Consider the following 19,508-nt stretch of genomic DNA (forward strand, 5'->3'; position numbering starts at 1 on the left):
AAATAATATTTTTTTATTTATAGAAAGAGGCAGATTATTTTTTTTTATATCATCAGAGGAAAAAAATAATTTGATCAAATGAGAAGACATCGAAAGATAAGTGATCTTTTTTTTTACATATTGCTTTAAATTTTTTATTTTAAATTTGCATGAACTTAAATTTTTGTACCGAAAATAATATTCCACATTTATAATAGAAAATAATATGACTTTTTTCATTATCTTTATGTTATTTTTTTAAAAATTCGTATAATAGTTAACTTTGTGAAAATTATTTTTTAATACGTACAAATGGTATACAAAATAGATACGAATCATTAGAAAATATAATTAATCAATTTATTATAAATATATTTGAAAATTACTTAATTGATTTAAAAAAAAGAAAATTTTTCAAATTCTTTTTTATGAAAAATCATATTTTTTTTAATATATATATAGTATATAAAATTATATGAAATATATATATTATATTATATATATATATATTTATATTATATTACATAACTTTTTTTATATTTAATTGAAAATACAATTAAAAAATACACTTCATCATTATATTAAATGTTACCATATCAATTATTCAATTATTATTTATGCATAAACGATTTCGAATGTATCGGACAGAGCAGAATGAACGCGTGACTGTTTTACGACCTCGGTTGAGAAGCAGTTGACTACTCTGGAAACTATATTCTTGACTGTTCTCTTGTCCTACGTTACGTATTTGAATATTTTTCTGTACATTGCCGTAAGTTGTAAAGATCGAATAACTCATTTATGGCACGTAACTATCATATATACTGAAATGCGATCGGAGGTTTATTTTCGAGAGCTTCAGATAGTCAATTGATGACCATGATTAATTTATGGTATAGCTAATTGTCTCTATTCTACATTCTAATCGAAAAGGTATTATTTTTTATAATTTATTACATATGGAGATTATTTTATTATTAAATATTTATTTTTATGAAATTCTGTTCTGTTGATATATAAAATTAATTTGTCGATTATTTTTGTTTATATATTTATTTTTTTTTCTTAAAAATAATTTAAATTTTTTTATCACATTATAAATATGTGTTTATGTGAAATTAATTGATACAATTTGTGCTGCATTATTGCGCATTATATTTTTATTATTATTTGATCATAATAAACAACTTTAAATTAATATGAAATAATTTTACTATATTTTTTTTGTATAATAAATATTCCTATATAATAAATACATACATATTATATAATCATATTCTATTATGTATCGTGTACTTAAAATGATCTTAATATTCTTAATATTCTAATATACTTAATATTATATATATTGTACAGTTCAAAATATTGTACAAAATTAATATATATGTACATATTGTAGTAGTAAAATTTAGTAATATCTATGAAATAGTGATTCGTAATATTCTATGGAGTAGATTGGTAGTAAAATGTAGAATTATAGTGTAGTTTGATAATTGATTTTTACTTTAATTTGTTTTCACTTTATTCCCATTTTCAGTTGATTATTTTTATTTATATATTTTATTTTTATTTATAAATTTCAAACTTATATTAAACTTGACATTTAAACAAATCATTTAAAAAAATCTTTTATCTGTTATATTTCTAATTTATATTTCTATTTTCAGTTGATTACTTTTATTGATAGGTATTATTATGTGCTATATGATTTTTCTTTATTATTTTATAATGGATATATATTAAGTATTTATTTTTTTGTTCTTGTTGATAAAAAAATATGGAAAATTAATTCATGCGATATTTATGTGCTGCATTTTTGCGCACTATTCTGATCAAACTTGATAATTAATAACAAATTTAAATTAATGCGAAATTATAATATATTTTCACTATATTTTCATAATAGATATAAAAATATCATTAAGTTTGTTATAGTTATTGTGAATTGAAAAGCAATTGTATTAACTTTTATTAAATAATCAATTTCTCGTTATTAGAAAATCAATCAAGATCATAATGTGACGCTCATTTTTACCGATGTTTTTGTATGAGCACTACTCGCATAATTAAAATTTTGTTTAATTTATTTATTAAACAAACTTCAATCTAATTCGTTTTTGATATTAGTGCATTTTTTTTTATAATATTGTGGAGATACTGCATTTTATTTATCTCTGATTTCACTAACAATTTTTTTTAATAATAATTTTGTTTTAATTTGTACTTTAATTTTCTTAAGTTTATTATTTATTTATTATATTATATGCGCCATTATTAAGTTCGTTACAGTTATCGTGAATTGAAGAAAACATCTTACCATTGTAGTACTCAACTTTTCATCGTTGGATGACTAATGGAATACATCATTCATGGATCGTACTATAGCGCTTACTTTCGCTGACGTTCGCTGACGTTCCTGCACGTGCATTGCCCACACATTTAAAATATTGTGCTCACTCTTACATCAGTAAGATATATACGCATTGCTACTCTTTTATATTGTCAGTCAGTCTTCCTGCTTCTTCGGGAGCGGAGCGAAAAGTTTTGCGTGACATAATCGGTCATTCAAAGTTATCAATTTTTATAATTGATGTATTGTTTTTAATATTATTTTTCATTTCAAATAATAGTGATTATGAAGATAAATGTAATTCAAGGAGGAATGATAGCAATGATGGCTATTCAAATTGTTTTTTCTGAACAAGATCATGTTCCAACAATTTTGGGAGAGATTGAAAATGTTGCCAATAGTGCTACCAATCTTTGTAAGTGATTATTTTGAAGTTAATTTTTTTTTTCTTTTGTTTATTCTTTTTTTTCGTTTTCTTTTTATATTCTTTCGAATTAATTAAATAGAATAAATTAAATAGAATGAATTAAATTAAATTAATCAAATAGAATTAATCAAAGTTTCTTTTTACTTATTTTTGTTTAATACTTAAGCTTCTAATTATTGAATATGAAATATGAATATAAAAAATGATTAAGAATATAATAAAAGAATATATAATAAGTAAAATAATAATTAAATGTATAAATAATAATAATAAATATTTTTTATGAATTAGTTTTAAAAAAGTTAATTCTAAATCTTGAATTTTGAATTGGAAACTTGTAAAAATCGAATTTTAATAAAATAAAAGAAATAAAATAATAACTAAATTTAAAGTCTTTAATTGAAAAATAAATTAATTCAATTATTTTTAACATAGAAAAATATTTCATAAAGAAAAGTACTTTCTCTCAGATACACACTGACCTCATTAAAAAAATCTACTTTTCAGTTGTATCTATGTCTATAATTATATCGAAATCATTTATAAAAGTTTATTTTATTGGTCAATTATTATTGTATTATGATTCAATGAAATGTTTCTTATATAAGTTAATTAAAATTAATATCATTTTTTTCCCAATGTTCGTCATAATTTTATTTAATTTTATTTTCATAGATAGAAATAAGATTTTTACACTCAATAAATATTAGATATAGTATTTGTTAATGTGTTAAAAAAATGTAAAAAAATATAAAAATGATTGAAAAATCAAAATTTGTTTAAAAAATTTTATATTATATAAAATTTCATATAATTATTATAGTTAAAATAAATTTTTATACAAAATTTAATAAGAATATTAATAATGCATTGTGAATTTCATTTTTAAAAAGAATAATTGTTATATTTTGTAATATAATATTTATTTTTATATATTATTTTTTTGTAATGTATATTTTGTTTTCAAAATTAAAAATGAAAAAGCACTTTGTATTTAACTTGAATTTTTATTAGATCTATGAGAATGTGACACTAAGATATGATAATTTCAACGTAAAGACAACTATAAAATGAATTCAATAATGATTCATTAAATGATACACATAAGATTAATGTTTTTATATCTCAAGCATCATTATATATTTATTAATATAAATTTTATTATCTTACTTACGTATAGTAATGCAACAGAAATTCACATTGTTTGTCGTCTAAAAAAAATTCACACTGTCATACCAATATTCATCATATATCATTTCAATAAATTTCTCGTATCTTTATATTTTTATTGCATTATTCGTAATCATATTTTTGTTATACTCATTTTCTGATATATATATATTGATACTTTTTGAAGGTAATAAAATATTTTTTAAACAAATATAATAGAATAATAGAATATGATATTTATGTGATCATTGATTTATATTACTTTAATATGAATTGTTCTAAAAAATATTTTAAAAAATGCTATTTCGTTATTAATCGAAGTAAGAATAGAAATTGTTAATTTTATTATTTGTATTTTTTAAGTTCATTGATTCAATCTTTTAAGTTATTTATATAACTAAAGAATTTTAAAGTAATAAAACAGTTTTTTAAATTCATTCAGATAAAAAATTAATTAGTAAAATTAATAGAGAATTATTTATTATTGTATATTTTATATCTCGGAAATTATTTTCATTATCGTATATTATATGTATTGTTATATGTAAGACTTATACTACTAATAAAAATAAGAATCGCTTATGTAAAATTATATATCATATTATCTACGAAAAAAAAATTCAGTTCTAGAAATTGTCCATTTATTCATTTGTTCCAGTTACAGGAATTGTACAACGACAAAAAGAACTGATACACCGTATGACGGATACAGCTTCTAACTACAGTATGTGATATTTTTATCCAAACAACTCTTTGAATTAATTTTCAAATTATTTCATCTGACAATTACATTTCTCTATTGCTATTCACGTCGAAATGTAACATTTTTATTGATGCTTGAGAAATCAATTGTATATTTATATTCTTCAAATATATTCAGATTTAATATTAAATCCATAACAATAACCATAACAAAAGTTTAATAAATAGCATAAGTGGACTAAGATTTGAAATCCTATTCTTGCAAAATTAAAATAGTAATTTTAATAAAAAAATTTAATGCGAATTTTATTGACTAATAGATGTTGATTGGATTATCGTAAATCATAGTGGAATTCTCTTTGTTTTGGTTAATATAAATTTTCATAAATAATAATTCTTCGTAGTATGCAAGTTTCCATAAAAAAATGGTCATCTAAATATTCTTCTTATTTATTTTTTATAAAGTTAATTAATTTATTTTCATATCTGATTTGATAATATATTTTTTAATATAAATAAGAGCTATTCTTAATCAATGTATTCATTAACTTTAAAAATGTTTTTATATTGTTATCAATCTTTATTTACTAAATTTCTTTATTATATTATTATAAAAATAATTTTAAAAAGTTAATGTTTCTCTTTTTTACTATTTTCAGTCACAAATGCTGTAGAAAAGCCGAAAAATTTTATCATCAATGCAACTAGAATAACTACTGGCTACAGTAAGTGCATAAATCTATATTAAGTACATAAATCTAGTCACTTTAATTGACATTAATCTATGAAAGGATAGTTGACAGTGCTGCTTCCAAGAGTATGGAATTTCCAATTAGAAGAGTTTTGGAAAAATTTCGTAACAGAATGCCTTATGGAATACCAGAACTAGGAATTCCACCTTTGGATCCGTTTGAATTGGATGAAGTCGATATAATAATTGAAAATCCGGAAATAGGAAAGTAAGTTTATTAATTGATTATATTGTTATCCACATTAAGCATTTTAAAAAAATCTTTAAGAATCTTTAAGGATTTAAGGATTAATCTTTCTTAAATCTTTGCTATTGTTTTTATTATTATCCTATTATCCTATATTTGAAGAGTTAATTTTTTACTATTTCTGGAATTAAAAAAATTGAACTAATTTCTTGAAAATTTAAAGAAATTTAAAGAAAAGAAATTCTTTAAACTATGTAAGAAAATTCTAGAAAAAATGGATAATAGATTTTAAAATTTGATAAAAAAAATATTTTATATATAAATTTGTTCAATGAATTAAAATTGATTTTCATCAATTCGAATATCTTATGTTTTAAACATTTTTTAAAATGTTATATTTTTTTATTTTTGTAAATATTTATTTCGAAAGATAAAAAATGAATATTTTGTATTTTTTAGTATGAAGAGTATTTTTATTTTTCTATTTATCTGATGAAATTATAATATAGTTATTCAATTTTTTAGCGTGTCTATCACTATCCAGGATCTACAGTTACACAATTTGTCGACCTTCATAATCAACAAAGCAAAGCTATCACTGATCGGACCAACAATTGCAACAAATATTACCGTTCCAAGAATTTATGTCGAAGGCTTTTATAATATATCCGGCGATCTGAGTGAAAAATTTCAATTACATGGTTATGGCCCTTTTAAAGGAAATATACATGATTTTCAATTATTTATAAACACTATTTTGGGTTATTCTAGAGGAGTGTATTTAAAGACGTTCGATCTAGACTTTACTTTGAGATTTATTGATATAAATTTAAAGAATTTAATGGATGATCAAGAATTAAATGACATCATGAACAAGGTAGTAGAATTTTATTTTTTTAAATTTAATAACAAGTATACAGTTTTTCAGATTTAATTTCAGTTGAAATTATTTGAGAAAGCTTTTGGGATTCAATATTCGATATGTGAATAGGTATAATTTAAAGAAAAAAATGAGAAAATTATATATATTTCAAAATATCTTAATAAAAATTTGGCAATAAGACATAATCACAAATTATTATTTTTATTATTTTATATAATGCTTGTAAAAAAATTGGCCAAAGTGAAAGTTCATATTGAGAATTGTTAATTAATTTTTGAGGTTGAATATAACATGAATACAATATAAAATTAGTAGAGTAAAGGACAGGAAAATTTAATTTGCATACATTTATTCGTAGGTTGTTCAAGAATTGACGCCGAAGGTCTTAGATATTGTCAAACCGGACATACTTCCGGATATCCAAAATTATTTAAGTGCAAAAATTAATGAAACTATTCATCATCTTACCATGAAAGATATAATTAATGTATTGATGGGCTATAATGAAATTCGAGAATTTACGTATCTTCCAGTATCTTAAAATTGAAGTCCATTTTTAAAAGTTTGAAAAATAATCTTTAAATATAGATAAAATAATTTTTTTAAGAGTTGAAAAAACTAAAACTATATTTATTAATTCATGTTTTTAATTTGAAGAAAAAATGAGATTTAATTTTTTCATTTCTAAATATTTGAAGATATGATGCATATGTAGTAAAATTGATTGTTGCTTACAATTTAGAATTTTTTTTTATTTTATAGTTTTGGGAATGGTAAGTAATTTTTTAGTTTTAATAATTATATTACAGAAATGAGTATAATACTTTTAATAATTTAATTCTGTTCTAAATAAAATTCTTCTGTTAGTTCTTTTTATTTGAAAATGTATTTTGATATGTAAGAAATATACGAATTACTTATTTATTCATGAAATAAGTAGTAAATTTTTCGCCTTTTGTATTCCAGTCATTTTCATCAATATTCCTTCTATTATTTTCCATATATTTTTCAAGTGTTATTATTTTTATCAAAAAATTAAAATTTTTGTTATGTTGACATGAAAAGTATAAATAAAAATAGATATTTTTAATATTTTGTTAAAAAAAAAATTAAGAAATATTGAAAATAATACAAAATATAAAATAAATCATGGTTTCATTATTTAGATTGAATGAATTTGTTAAAAATAAAGTGTTTTATTTGATATATATGATATTTATATGTTTTAAGTAATTCAAAATGACATTCGTCAATACTGAGAGGAATTTGATAATTTTTTATGATTATGGTATTATACTTTCGATAATTTTATCAATTGTTACAATCAAATTGTATTACCAAAAATTTTAAAAACTTCAGATTTTTAGATTTTAGAGCTATAGTATAATAATAATAATAATAATAATAATAGAATAAGTTATAAATAGTTTATTATACTGTATTAATCTGTAATAAATACTATCATTTATCAACTAATTCTAATCAAATTTCATTAGAAATTTAAAATTTAATTTAAATGCTATTAATTTAATTTTATTATTAATTTTATTATTATTAATTTAATTAATAATATATTAAATATTAAGTAAACGCAAAATTAGTGTAAATCATATAATCATCAATGTCATAAAATTGATTAACTAATTCATAAGTTTTATTATTATTAATTTTAGAAGATCAAAATTTTAGAATTTTTGTTTTTATATTTTAGGATAATAATAAAACGATAAATGCAAATAATAAATTGTTTCATTTAATGATGCAATAGAAATAATACAAATTGTTGCAAATGCTTTATATAAATAACATAATTATGTGATTAACTTAATTTATTAATTTTAAAGTTGAGGAAAATTTAAATTTTTAAAAATATTTTTTAAGTTTTTCATAAAAATAAATAATTAATATTAAATTTTTCCAAAGTAATGGCATTATCGTTTTCGATTTAATTAAATTTTAATTAAAATTAAAATTTAAATTGTATATTATTTATCGATTTTTCATTGTATATAATAAATATAATAAAAAAATTATTTCAATAGGACAGTATGCTTAAATATGAAGATGAAAAATAAAAAAAATGCGCATTTTTTGTAACTTTTGATTATCGCATAAACAATTCGATAATTGATATTAATGATAATCAGTATATAAAATAAATGATAAAACAATAAGAAATCAGATTATATCAACTTATCAATGTAATTCAGTTAAATTAATGGATATTTTCTTGCAAGGAAAAAGAAAGAAGTAAAATCTGCAGGTATGATTGTTTTTTGTTTTCATCTTTTTATAATATAATAATATATTCGATATAATAATAATTCGATACAACATATCGAATAATTATTTATTAGTTCTTACATATAATGATATATTTTTGTCTTTTTATTATAAAAAAACTTTCGTTATGTTCTGTACTTTCATCATACAAAAATCTAATATAAAACGATTGTCTTTTTTTTTTCTAATGTTATAGAAATGCTCACTTTTAACACTATCAATCTTCGATATCCAAGCTTTAATTATGACTGAAAGATGACCGACAAATCGACATTATCATCTTTATTGGTATTCTGTAATATTATCGTTTATCATTAAATACGTGCCTCCACTTATATTTCGAACCTATCAAACAGTTTCAAAGATAATTTTATTTGACCCATTTTCATTCATCATAATAATCAATATCGATTAACTTTAAATTCTTCAATCATTTATATATTTGTTTATATTTACATTAATATATTTACATTAAGTTCTTCAACTATTCTAATATATTTATATTTTTATATTTTTATATATTATGTGCTATAAATTGATACTTTATAATTGCAAATAGAACTTTTTTTTGTTAAACAAACAAATTATATTATTATAAATTATATATTATAAATTAATTTCCGATTCTATTTTTATTATATATTAAATATCTTCTAAAGTAATTTTGTCTCCTAATTGTTTTTAAATTTTTTAATGAGGATGTCTTGCATAATTGCAAATGGAATACAAAACTTGCCTGATTGCTACTTCAAATGAAAATTTTATTATGAAAAATTATCGATTATTTATTTATTTATAAAATTTATTTATAAAAAAATATGTAAAAAAATATTTATAAAATGAATATATTTGATTGTCAATTAAAATTCATTTGATAGTCAATAAAATTGAACTATTGATTTCCAATAGTTTCTTATTAAAAATATAAATAATTTAACATTCTGATATTGATCTTTCGTTAAAATCAAACCATTGTTTTTCTTATCAGTTTTTTAAAGTTTTTATCAGCTATTTTTTTTTTTAAATCGAAAAATTCTTTTCCATACCTCGATTACTTTTAATGAAATATTATAATTATTTATTTATTTTTGTATTGTAATAGTTTGATTTATAAAATCTTAGGAATTTTAAAATATTTTATTTTATTTATTGAATTATTTTTATTTATTTACATGAATAAAAATTTTTCCAACATACTCTATCAATTTATTTTTTTAATATTATTATATAATTATTTTTCTGTAGTTCTTTAATTAGCAAATTCATATTACTTTTCAATTTAAATTTCATCGTTATAAATATATTTCAATTCCTTTTCCAGAATCTAAAAATCAAACGACATTTGGTAATTGAATTTGAAGAATTAGTAATTCTCCGTCAAGACAATATCGTTTTATACTTTTCGTTTCGTGATTAAAATCAACAGTTGGTGAACACCCGACAAAGAAGTGATTATTCCCGAATATTGTTACGACGAAAATATACAGTTCACATAGAAGAGAGAGAGAGAGTATAACTTGGAAATCGCATGCGTAAGATCTGACAACGATATATAGAGTACCAGAAGGAAGGCAGTTGCGCTTAAACGGCGCCTGGAATCAGACGTTTTAACGCGATATAAAAGATATTAGTCTTACCATTTTTTATAAAGTATTAATTGTTTTAATGGATAGATTTTGAAAATTTACGGTATAAGATAAAATCTAAAGATGTAAAGATAAAATTCATACTTAATCAAATTTTAAAATTTGTTTATTGAAGATTCAAATTGGAAATTGAGAATTGTTTCTTTAAATGGAAACATCTGCTACTTTTACGATTTGTGATAGACAAAACTAGAAAATTAAAAGGAAAATAGAAGTATTTCTTTAGCGCATTATCAAGTGGAGAGATATTTTTAATGACTTTTTACTTTGATCATTGAACAAATGTCGGACACACCTTTGATAACTTCTATGTAATATCCTGCTGAACAACTTCCGGTAAGTAGACATTCTAAACAATTTTATATTTTTCATATAAAATATGGAATAATTTTAATCTTCAATGAAAATTTAAAAAAATAAAAAAAATTTATTTTTACGAGATTATTATATGAAAATATTTTGAATTTCTGTAATAAATATTTAATAATTTTTTAAATATATTATGGTAATGTAATGGTAGATTTCAATATCATTCGTGTATTATTTATTTAAGTTCTTAGAAATGAAAAAGAATTTGAAAGCTGGAAAAATATTCAGAAATTCTTATTTTACTCTGTTAGTATTTAAATTTTAAGTTTATTTTAAATTTATTAAATTTTTAAGTTTGTCTATTATTTTTTTTTAAATATTTAATAATTTTTTTAGGCATATTTAATTTCTTAACATTGAAATATATTTAATCAAATATCAAATATTAATCAAATATTTAAATATATTCTATATTCAATAAAATCAAAAAAATTAAAATAAATTAGATATTAAAATTGTTTTTAGTTATTATAAATTTTATACATAACATATTTTATACATATTAAAATTCTTTGTAGTTAAATTTGTTGAATTCTAATTTTATATGTATTTCAAATTTCTAAAAAGATTAAAAAAAAGAAAATAAAAAATAGAGAATCCTAGTATACATATTGGCGGCGTTTATTAAAGATAGTTTGTAGAAATTCGTGGAGTTTAAAATGAGTTTAATGTTTCTATCGTTGGTAGATAAATAATGTAAAACGATGGCTTCTCAAAGCACCTGCTGGGGAACTGATGTTTTTATAAATAAACTTGAAATACATTCATTATGTCTAATCACAAAGAAGCATAAGTAAAATAAGTTTTAATTAAATAAATACCAGATGTTAATATCTTATTGTTTCACTTTAATTTGGTTAATTCAATAATAATCAGATTTTTGATTCAAGGAAAAATAGACAAATATTTTATGGAATTTTGATTTTTATTTTCTTACTTATGTCAATAAGATAAAAAGAAGTGCTGCATGAAAAATATTTTATTTATTTTTTTGAAATGAAAGATAAATCAATATTTCTTTAATATGATAAATGATTGTATATTAAATCTATTCATTAATATAAATTTATTAATAATGAATAAAAAAAATTTTTATTTATAATACAATAATAATCACAAATTCTCATATTTATCTTTTTCATTTATATTCAATGATTAAAAATATTTCTAGATTATATTTCTAGATCTATTTGAATTTCGAATTTGAACGATGTAAATGTAATCAGATTAATCATTAAAATAATATAAAATGAATATTTCTATATATTGTTAAATAACTTATTAAAATGGAGTCTATCTTTATAAATAAAAATAAATAATAAAAAAGTATATTTGTTTTAAATCTGAATTTGTTACACTTCAGATTTTTTTGTAAGTTTAAAAAGTTTAAAATTCTTCAATTATTTTTTTCTATAATTATATTTCATCTTCTTCTCAAGTTTCTTAAAATTTGTTAATTATATTTTTTCAATATTTCTGTTTTTTGTTAGAAAAAGAATTTTTCTTCGCAATATTATTTCTTTTATATTTTCTGTTTACAAATAAAATTGAGATATTTATTATAATTTTTATTAGTGATTAAAATGAGATAAAAAGTAAATAAAATATTTAAATTTAAATAAAAAATTTTTTCTTCGTTCTTTCTTATTAATTTATATTCATTTCGAATTTGTCTTCTCGAGCTTCACAGTGAAATAGCCTCGTAATAATCAGACATATTATGTTGATTAAGGGAGGCAAGTATAATGAAAATTGTTTAATGTTTTTGTATTTAAAAATTTTTTTCATATATTTTATATTTTAAAAACTTTTTCATTGAATTATATAATCATCTTCTTTATTATTAAAATATATATATATATTTTTTTAAAATAATTTTAATTTCTTTAATATTTTTTTAAGTATTCTATTAGAAAAATATTATATTTGGAAAATTGCCTTCTAGCATTTCCTGTATTAAAAATATTTCATTTATGAGCAAGATAATAATAGATTTTGTTATTGCAAAATATCTATATACATTTGTTCTACATATTTATTTCTACATATATATGTAGAACAGTCAAAAATAAGCTAAAAGCTTTTCACATAGCTAAATTGAAATTTCAATCATCATTGTTGGAGAATCATTCATGAGAATTTAATAAAATTATATGACGCAGTAATTTTTAAGAATTTAAAAATAAATCGATAGATAATTTAATTTTTAACATTTTACTTCCTTTTTTATAAGCAAAAAAAAAATATATATATTGAAGTATTAATGAAGAAAGATGGAGGAAAAATGTCATCAAGCATTTTTTTTAAAATTTTAATAATAAACATATCAATGAAATATATTAATTTTGGAATATATATAATTTTTTGAAGTATATTTGATTTTCTCTCTAAAATTTAAAATAAGCATATAATTATTTTAATACATTAATCTTTTAATAATTCATAATATTTTTAATTTTCTTATCTATTTTTTGAAAAATTGAAAAGAAATTACATTACAATTTTCATATCCAATTATTTTTCAATATGAGTTTAATAATTTCATAATTTTATTTTCATTTTTACAGTTTTTTGTTAAAATTTTTGCATTTCAACAATTTCAATTATCATTATTTTTTACAATTGCGTCATTTATAATATTTATATTGTAATTATTTTAATCGATTCAGAAATTTCCACGATTATATAAAAATGCTGTATAAAAAACTTACATAGAAACTATATTATTAATTTCTCCTTCTTATAGACTTTTTTCTTTACAAAGCTCATTTCAGTTTCCGCAAGGTATCATGCGACGTATGACACGTGACTCATCATATTAAACGAGAAACGCCTTTGTTGACTTTTCTAGAGCATTAATTAAAGAGATGACACATCTCGAAGTAAACCAATTAATAGAGGCCGATGATGTGACATTAGTCGCATTTTACTTTTGATCCTATTTCTTTCCATATTTTTCTATATATCGATCCTGTCAAACAAATTTGATATTCGATATCACCATATATGTCACTTAAATATTTGTTAAATGGTATCTCTAATACCGACGAGATGATTATATGGATTGTTTTTTTTTCTAATTATTGATAACATTGATATTTTCTAATATTTTATTAATCTTTTTTATTTTAATTATTATTTTTATTATTTTATTTTTATGATATTTACATAAAAACTATATGAATAAATGATATTGAATTTTGTTGAAAGTTAAGATTGTTCAATTTCTGTTATTCATTTTAAATAACGTATCGAATTATCATTTGATTTTTTATCTTTGCTATTTATGTTATTTATAATTGCGATTATTATAATTGTAATCTGATTATTTATTGCCAGAATTTTCCTCTATATTTTAAAAATTAAAATCTTGCAATTAATGCTCCGAAAAAGTACATTGTTACTGGCTAATAATGGTTTTAAAATTTCTCTTTCCATGACTTTAATTAATCTTGACTTAATTAATTATCTCTTAATCAATATCTAAATATATTATATCATAAAAGCAACAGTATAATAAAATATAATAAACAGTATAATATAATAAAATAATTATTGACAAATAAAAGATAAAATTAAAATGTTTAATTCTGTTATTAATATGGAAATTAACATGTTAAAATAGTTATTTCTAGAATTTTTATAAAGATTTTTTTCCTTTTAATGAAGCAATATTACGTATACAATGAGATACTAATTCAATATATAAATATATATATTGCGTTTTTATATTTTTGCCTTCATATAGAATTCTATTTGAATATCTCTTGAATTATAAATTATAATCGACATAAATTTTATGAATAGTTATTATGAAAAAGATTCTAAGTTTATTAATAATAATCATTTTACTTACTAAAATAAATTTTAATAATTAAAGTTAAACAAAATTTGATATCTGTATTTCAGAATTTAAATTATTATTTGATGTTATCTGATTCTAATCGAAATAAAATAAATCAATTAAATATTATATTCAAAAATTGTTTCATTATAATCAATTATTTTAGATAATTATTAATAATTGATTTTTATTTTATTATTATTACATTAATTTATTACATAGTATAGAAGAAATAAAAATTGCCGGTATTTTTTCTATTATGTAAAAATAAAGTTTCAAAATACGATATAAAAGATTAGTTAAAAGGATAGTCAACTATTTTCATCTTGTTGGAAAATGAATGTTAACGCAACACCGCTCACAATTTTATCGTTCAAAAGAACGTATAATTGCAGCCAGATAAAGTTCAACTACCCTTCAAAGTCTAGAAATAAACGTGAACATGCAAAATAGATCACGAAATACTGACGTTGTTTTGAATAAGTACTTCGTAATAAGCATCAGTTCAGAATGATGAGTAGTCTTGCTTCTGGTTCTAATATCATTTTCTTCATACTATTTAGCATCTTTTTAATCTAAGTTTTTTTTTAATTAAATTACAAAAAATATCACATTTAATTATTCTTTTTCGAAATTCTATAAAGTTTTTTGCAAAAATTAAATGTTCCTAGTTGATATATAAAATATGAAATAAAGTTGGAATTTCAATTTATACAAATTTTTTTTATTATCAATTTTTTTATTAAATTGATCAGATTTATTTTTATAACATAATTTTGAAAAAATTTTAAATAATTCTTCCAATATAATTGCAACAAAATAACAAAAATTTCGTTGCATGAATTTCAATTATAATGAAATATAAAAAAGATAAAGAATATTCGTGGAATTAATACTCGATTATTTTGGAGAAATTTTTTTTTTGCAATTTCGTTAATAATTTTCGGATCGTATTAACAGATATATAATAATCTACTTCAAGAGAGGAATGGTATCGATTTAGAAATATGTGTGTACGATCGAGTTTTGTAACAGCATCCTGACCAGATAATAAGGGTGTATTCAAGATAAATAGCGAGTGATCATGTGCTTTCTAACAAATACTTCACTATGGTGCCTCTTTAATGGGCTAGATTTCGTTTTACGTAATATCTTATTCGATAGCTAAACGCAACCGTAATTTGCGGAACTTTATTTAGATGGAATTTCGAGATTCAGATTAATGAAATTTGTTATAATACAAAAATGGAAAAAGGAATATTTTAAATTAAAAAGTTTTCTTATTTTTTTTATTACATATATAAATAATAGTGTTAATAATATTATTTATTGTTTAAAAATATTATTTTAATTCAAGAATATTAAGAATATTAATTTAAAAATATTTTAATTTTTTATAATTTAATTAAATTCATTTAGTTTTTAATATATCTAAAATAATAATCAGATAATATATAATTTCGTAAACTATTACATATTATTTCGATTATTGATAATATAGAAAAAATTTTTTATTTTTTTTCAAACTTTTTATTAAATATTAAATATATAGAGATTTTAGAATAATCTTTTAATCAAATTATCATGGTTATTATTAAAATATTAATAGAAGTAAATTTTTGAAGTAATTTCAATCTTTTATTTATATTATTTATTTTTCTATTATTAAAACAAAAAATATCATTTAAAAACAAAATAAGTTTTTGTAAATTAAAATTATTGAAAATATAAGATTATATTCTATTATATTAAAGACTTATTTAAAAAATTATTATATAAAAAATATAAAATATTACATTAAAAACTAAAATATTTGCTAAAAAATACATGAAGTTTTGATACGTATTAGAATAAAACTGGAAATTGGATATTTTTCTATGAAAATAGTGGAAAGCACAGTTGCACTAAAAAAAAAAGATAAAAAATATATGCTTTGCATTGCAGTAGAAAAAGTACCTTATTCCGTGTATAGTTCACAGTATATTCGTTTTGAATCACTTTGATAGTTGACGTTTACGTATGATCTTTTATACTTTCTTATTTTTCTCCTTGCATATTGATTCATACATATTTTTCTCTTGCATTTCAATTGAAATTCTTTAAAATTAAGTTAAAAAGATAAAAATTTTTTATATTATACAGAATTAAAATACATGAAATGATGCATTTCACAAATTGTTATTTTTATTTCAAGTTTGTTATTAAAAATTTTTATTATTGTATAAAATAATAATTATGAATTGGCTAAGAAAATCTCTTGTTTTTTGTTGGAATAATAATAAAAAGAATAACAAATTTTTCTATATTACAATAATCTATGAAAGAGAATCATTGTTTTAGTCATCTGTAATTACAGAACATAATTAATAAACGTGAATTATGTTCATATAGATAATTTCTTTTCGATAAATATATCATTTTATACGAATAATATAAAAATTATAAATTAATATATTTACTATGAACTGAAACGTTTCTTTATCAAGAGCAATTTTTAGTACATAATTAAATATATAATTAATAAAGCTATACTTTAATTATTTAAATGATCGAATTATATATATACATATAATACATATGTACAATAAAAAAATAGAATATTTTTAAATAAAAGAGATAATTTTGATACATTGACAAAAAATAATTTATTTTTCATTCAAATTCAATTTTCTACTATGTTTGATTTATATCATCATAATAATATTTTCAATATAAATTCAGATGATATGAATTCTTAAGAAAATCTATCTATATAGATAATTTTAAAAATATTTGATAGATGATCTGTTAATATTTTTTTGTTTTATAAATAAAAATAAAAAATCATGTATCTATTTGGTAACTTTTATATTAAAATATTTTAATATATTGATTTCAACAAAACAAATATTTTCTTATGGAATTATAAGAATTAGAATAACTTAACTTCAAAAAAAAAAAAAAGAAAAAGTAGAAATAATAGAATACAATAATATAAGAATACGATATATGTAAATGAAGAATTTGGATTTAGTTGCAAAATAATATATATATAATATATTATTATAATCGAGGTTTAAGCTCATGATAAAGTGCCGTTAATTGTCAAGCTTCTGATTCAATTGCATTCGCGTGCGTGACCCTATTTCTGGTTGTCACACGATGAAAACCCTCAAGTGTCGTGGCTTTGAGAATCCATTGTTTGCAAATCTGTTGGATAAGACGAGATTTATTCATGATTCATTGGCATTTGCTTTATTTTTACTATACTTTGGTTTTTGAGACCAATTATCAAAATATAGAAAACAATTTATTGTTCATGGAATCTCAATAAAACTGATTGAGAAGATAGATTTAAAGAAATATCTCTAATATTTAAATTTAATGTTTTTATGCAAAGAAAAAAAAATTTAATATTACATTCTGTTTCTAAATATACATATATTAATGTTGATCCATATTTTTTTAAGGTAATATAATATAATATAAAAATATACTATACCTTTTACTCTTAATAATTATTTTACTGTAAAAATATTTATATGAATTATCTTATGGTACATTGACTTTTAATGTAAAAACTTTTAATTATAATTCATTTGATAAATTCTATAATTCTACAATCATTGTTGTCAAAATTCTACAATTTTTTTTAATTAGTTATCATGCTTTTTCTTTCATTATCATTACTTAGAGTTTTTATAATTATGTTTGCATCTTTCGAAAGATATATTTTCCAGAGAGATTCTGAAAATAACATTCTCCCTGAAAGCTTTCCTTTCGTTTTTTTACTATATTTTTCTTCACGATTAATTAAGTCTAACATTTCATTCTTTTTTCTTATATATTTCTTCATTTCATATCATAATATGCAAAGAGTTTAATCTATTTTACCTTCTTTCTTTCTTTCTAATTATTTAAAAAGGGACAATCTTATTTTTCTAAATTGTATTATAATATTATATAATTTATTATAATATTATAAATATTACTTTAAATATGAAATATAATGGATTAATAGCTTTGCAACCGATTATATATTAATTACAAAATAATTAAAAAATAAGAAATTTTCATTAAAGCTTATATTTTTTCTCTTCTATCTATCTAATGATAGAATGAAAATTATTTCTTATTTAATTTTTTTTATTTTCCTTGAAGAAGTTTTTTTCGTTTCAAATAAAAAAAAAAAAGAAATAAGGTCATAAGGCCAATTTTCAATTTCAATCTCAATTTTCAAAACCCTTGATGTTTCATATTTTTATTTTATTTACAAACAATAATAGTTATTGTTTTGTATTCTGAAATTCTTTTCAATAATATCGAAACTCTCAAAGTAAATTCATCAATAAAACAGAATGAATATATGAAACAAACTATAAACGTGTAGCATATATTAAGAACAATAAATTATTATATGGTTAAGATTAGTCAATTTGTTTATTATAAATGATGTTTCTGAATTCATTGCTAAGTATAATTTTTCTTTCTTTTTTGCAATTTATGGAATAATAAAATATTGTAACTCTTGGATTACAATAGAGATTTGAAATATTTATGAAATTTTTAAATGTTATTCGGAGATTTCTTTTATGTGTGTACGTTTTTTTTATATTTTATTTTGTTTCTCTTTTGTTTATTTTATTTTATTTTGTTTTATTTTGTTTTATTTTGTTTTAAATGATTAAAGTTTTTACATTCATAGTTCTCCATTTTTAAAATATCATGAAGAATTGAAGATTTTTCCAAATATCCAATTTGATTGATTTTAATTCTATAATTTGATTATAATATTCACCATCTAATAACAATTACGAAATTAGAATATATTAGTATTCTAAAAATAATTAAAATTATTAATATTGCAAATTTTTTTTCAAAATTCAGTTATTTATTTTTTCTTTATTTTTAGATAAGGAAAAATGAAAAATTATTAAA

At 19.6% G+C, this 19,508-nt stretch overlaps 2 protein-coding genes across 8 annotated transcripts in view; both read left to right on the top strand.

Annotated features, from left to right (window-relative positions):
- The first annotated feature begins 2,239 nt into the window (after positions 1–2,239).
- Positions 2,240–7,382, top strand: LOC107996421 (uncharacterized). Of its 2 annotated transcripts, XM_017054461.3 has the most exons (6): positions 2,240–2,744; positions 4,585–4,650; positions 5,288–5,353; positions 5,425–5,587; positions 6,092–6,443; positions 6,808–7,382. In XM_017054461.3, the coding sequence occupies exons 1-6, from the start codon at positions 2,615–2,617 to the stop codon at positions 6,988–6,990; spliced, it is 960 nt and encodes a 319-aa protein (XP_016909950.2). In that variant the 5' UTR covers positions 2,240–2,614; the 3' UTR covers positions 6,991–7,382. The 2 variants fall into 2 exon arrangements, with proteins under 2 accessions (XP_016909950.2, XP_016909951.2); XM_017054462.3 differs by lacking the exon at positions 4,585–4,650 and having other exon boundaries at positions 2,241–2,744.
- A 1,113-nt stretch (positions 7,383–8,495) lies between these two features.
- The window catches only part of LOC107996386 (parathyroid hormone/parathyroid hormone-related peptide receptor-like), a 28,098-nt gene continuing 17,085 nt past the window's right edge, over positions 8,496–19,508 (top strand). Inside the window, exons 1-3 of one of the 6 annotated variants that reach the window (XM_062078713.1) lie at positions 8,501–8,712; positions 10,054–10,421; positions 10,494–10,714. The gene's annotated coding sequence lies outside the window, so the exon portion shown is untranslated. Of the gene's footprint in view, positions 8,713–10,053; positions 10,715–19,508 lie in introns of all 6 variants that reach the window. The other 5 variants (XR_003697356.2, XM_028666045.2, XM_028666044.2 and 2 more) reach the window with 5 other exon arrangements.

The sequence above is a fragment of the Apis cerana genome, linkage group LG8 (assembly GCF_029169275.1).
Source record: "Apis cerana isolate GH-2021 linkage group LG8, AcerK_1.0, whole genome shotgun sequence".
Classification (NCBI taxonomy): domain Eukaryota; kingdom Metazoa; phylum Arthropoda; class Insecta; order Hymenoptera; family Apidae; genus Apis; species Apis cerana.

What these genes read in the sequence shown, in the direction of transcription:
- LOC107996421 (XM_017054461.3), top strand. Translation starts at nt 2,615, where the DNA reads ATGAAGATAAATGTAATTCAAGGAGGAATGATAGCAATGATGGCTATT. An exon ending in CAATAGTGCTACCAATCTTT is followed by an intron (nt 2,745 to 4,584) that starts GTAAGTGATTAT and finishes CATTTGTTCCAG; the next exon opens with TTACAGGAATTGTACAACGA. An exon ending in GGATACAGCTTCTAACTACA is followed by an intron (nt 4,651 to 5,287) that starts GTATGTGATATT and finishes TACTATTTTCAG; the next exon opens with TCACAAATGCTGTAGAAAAG.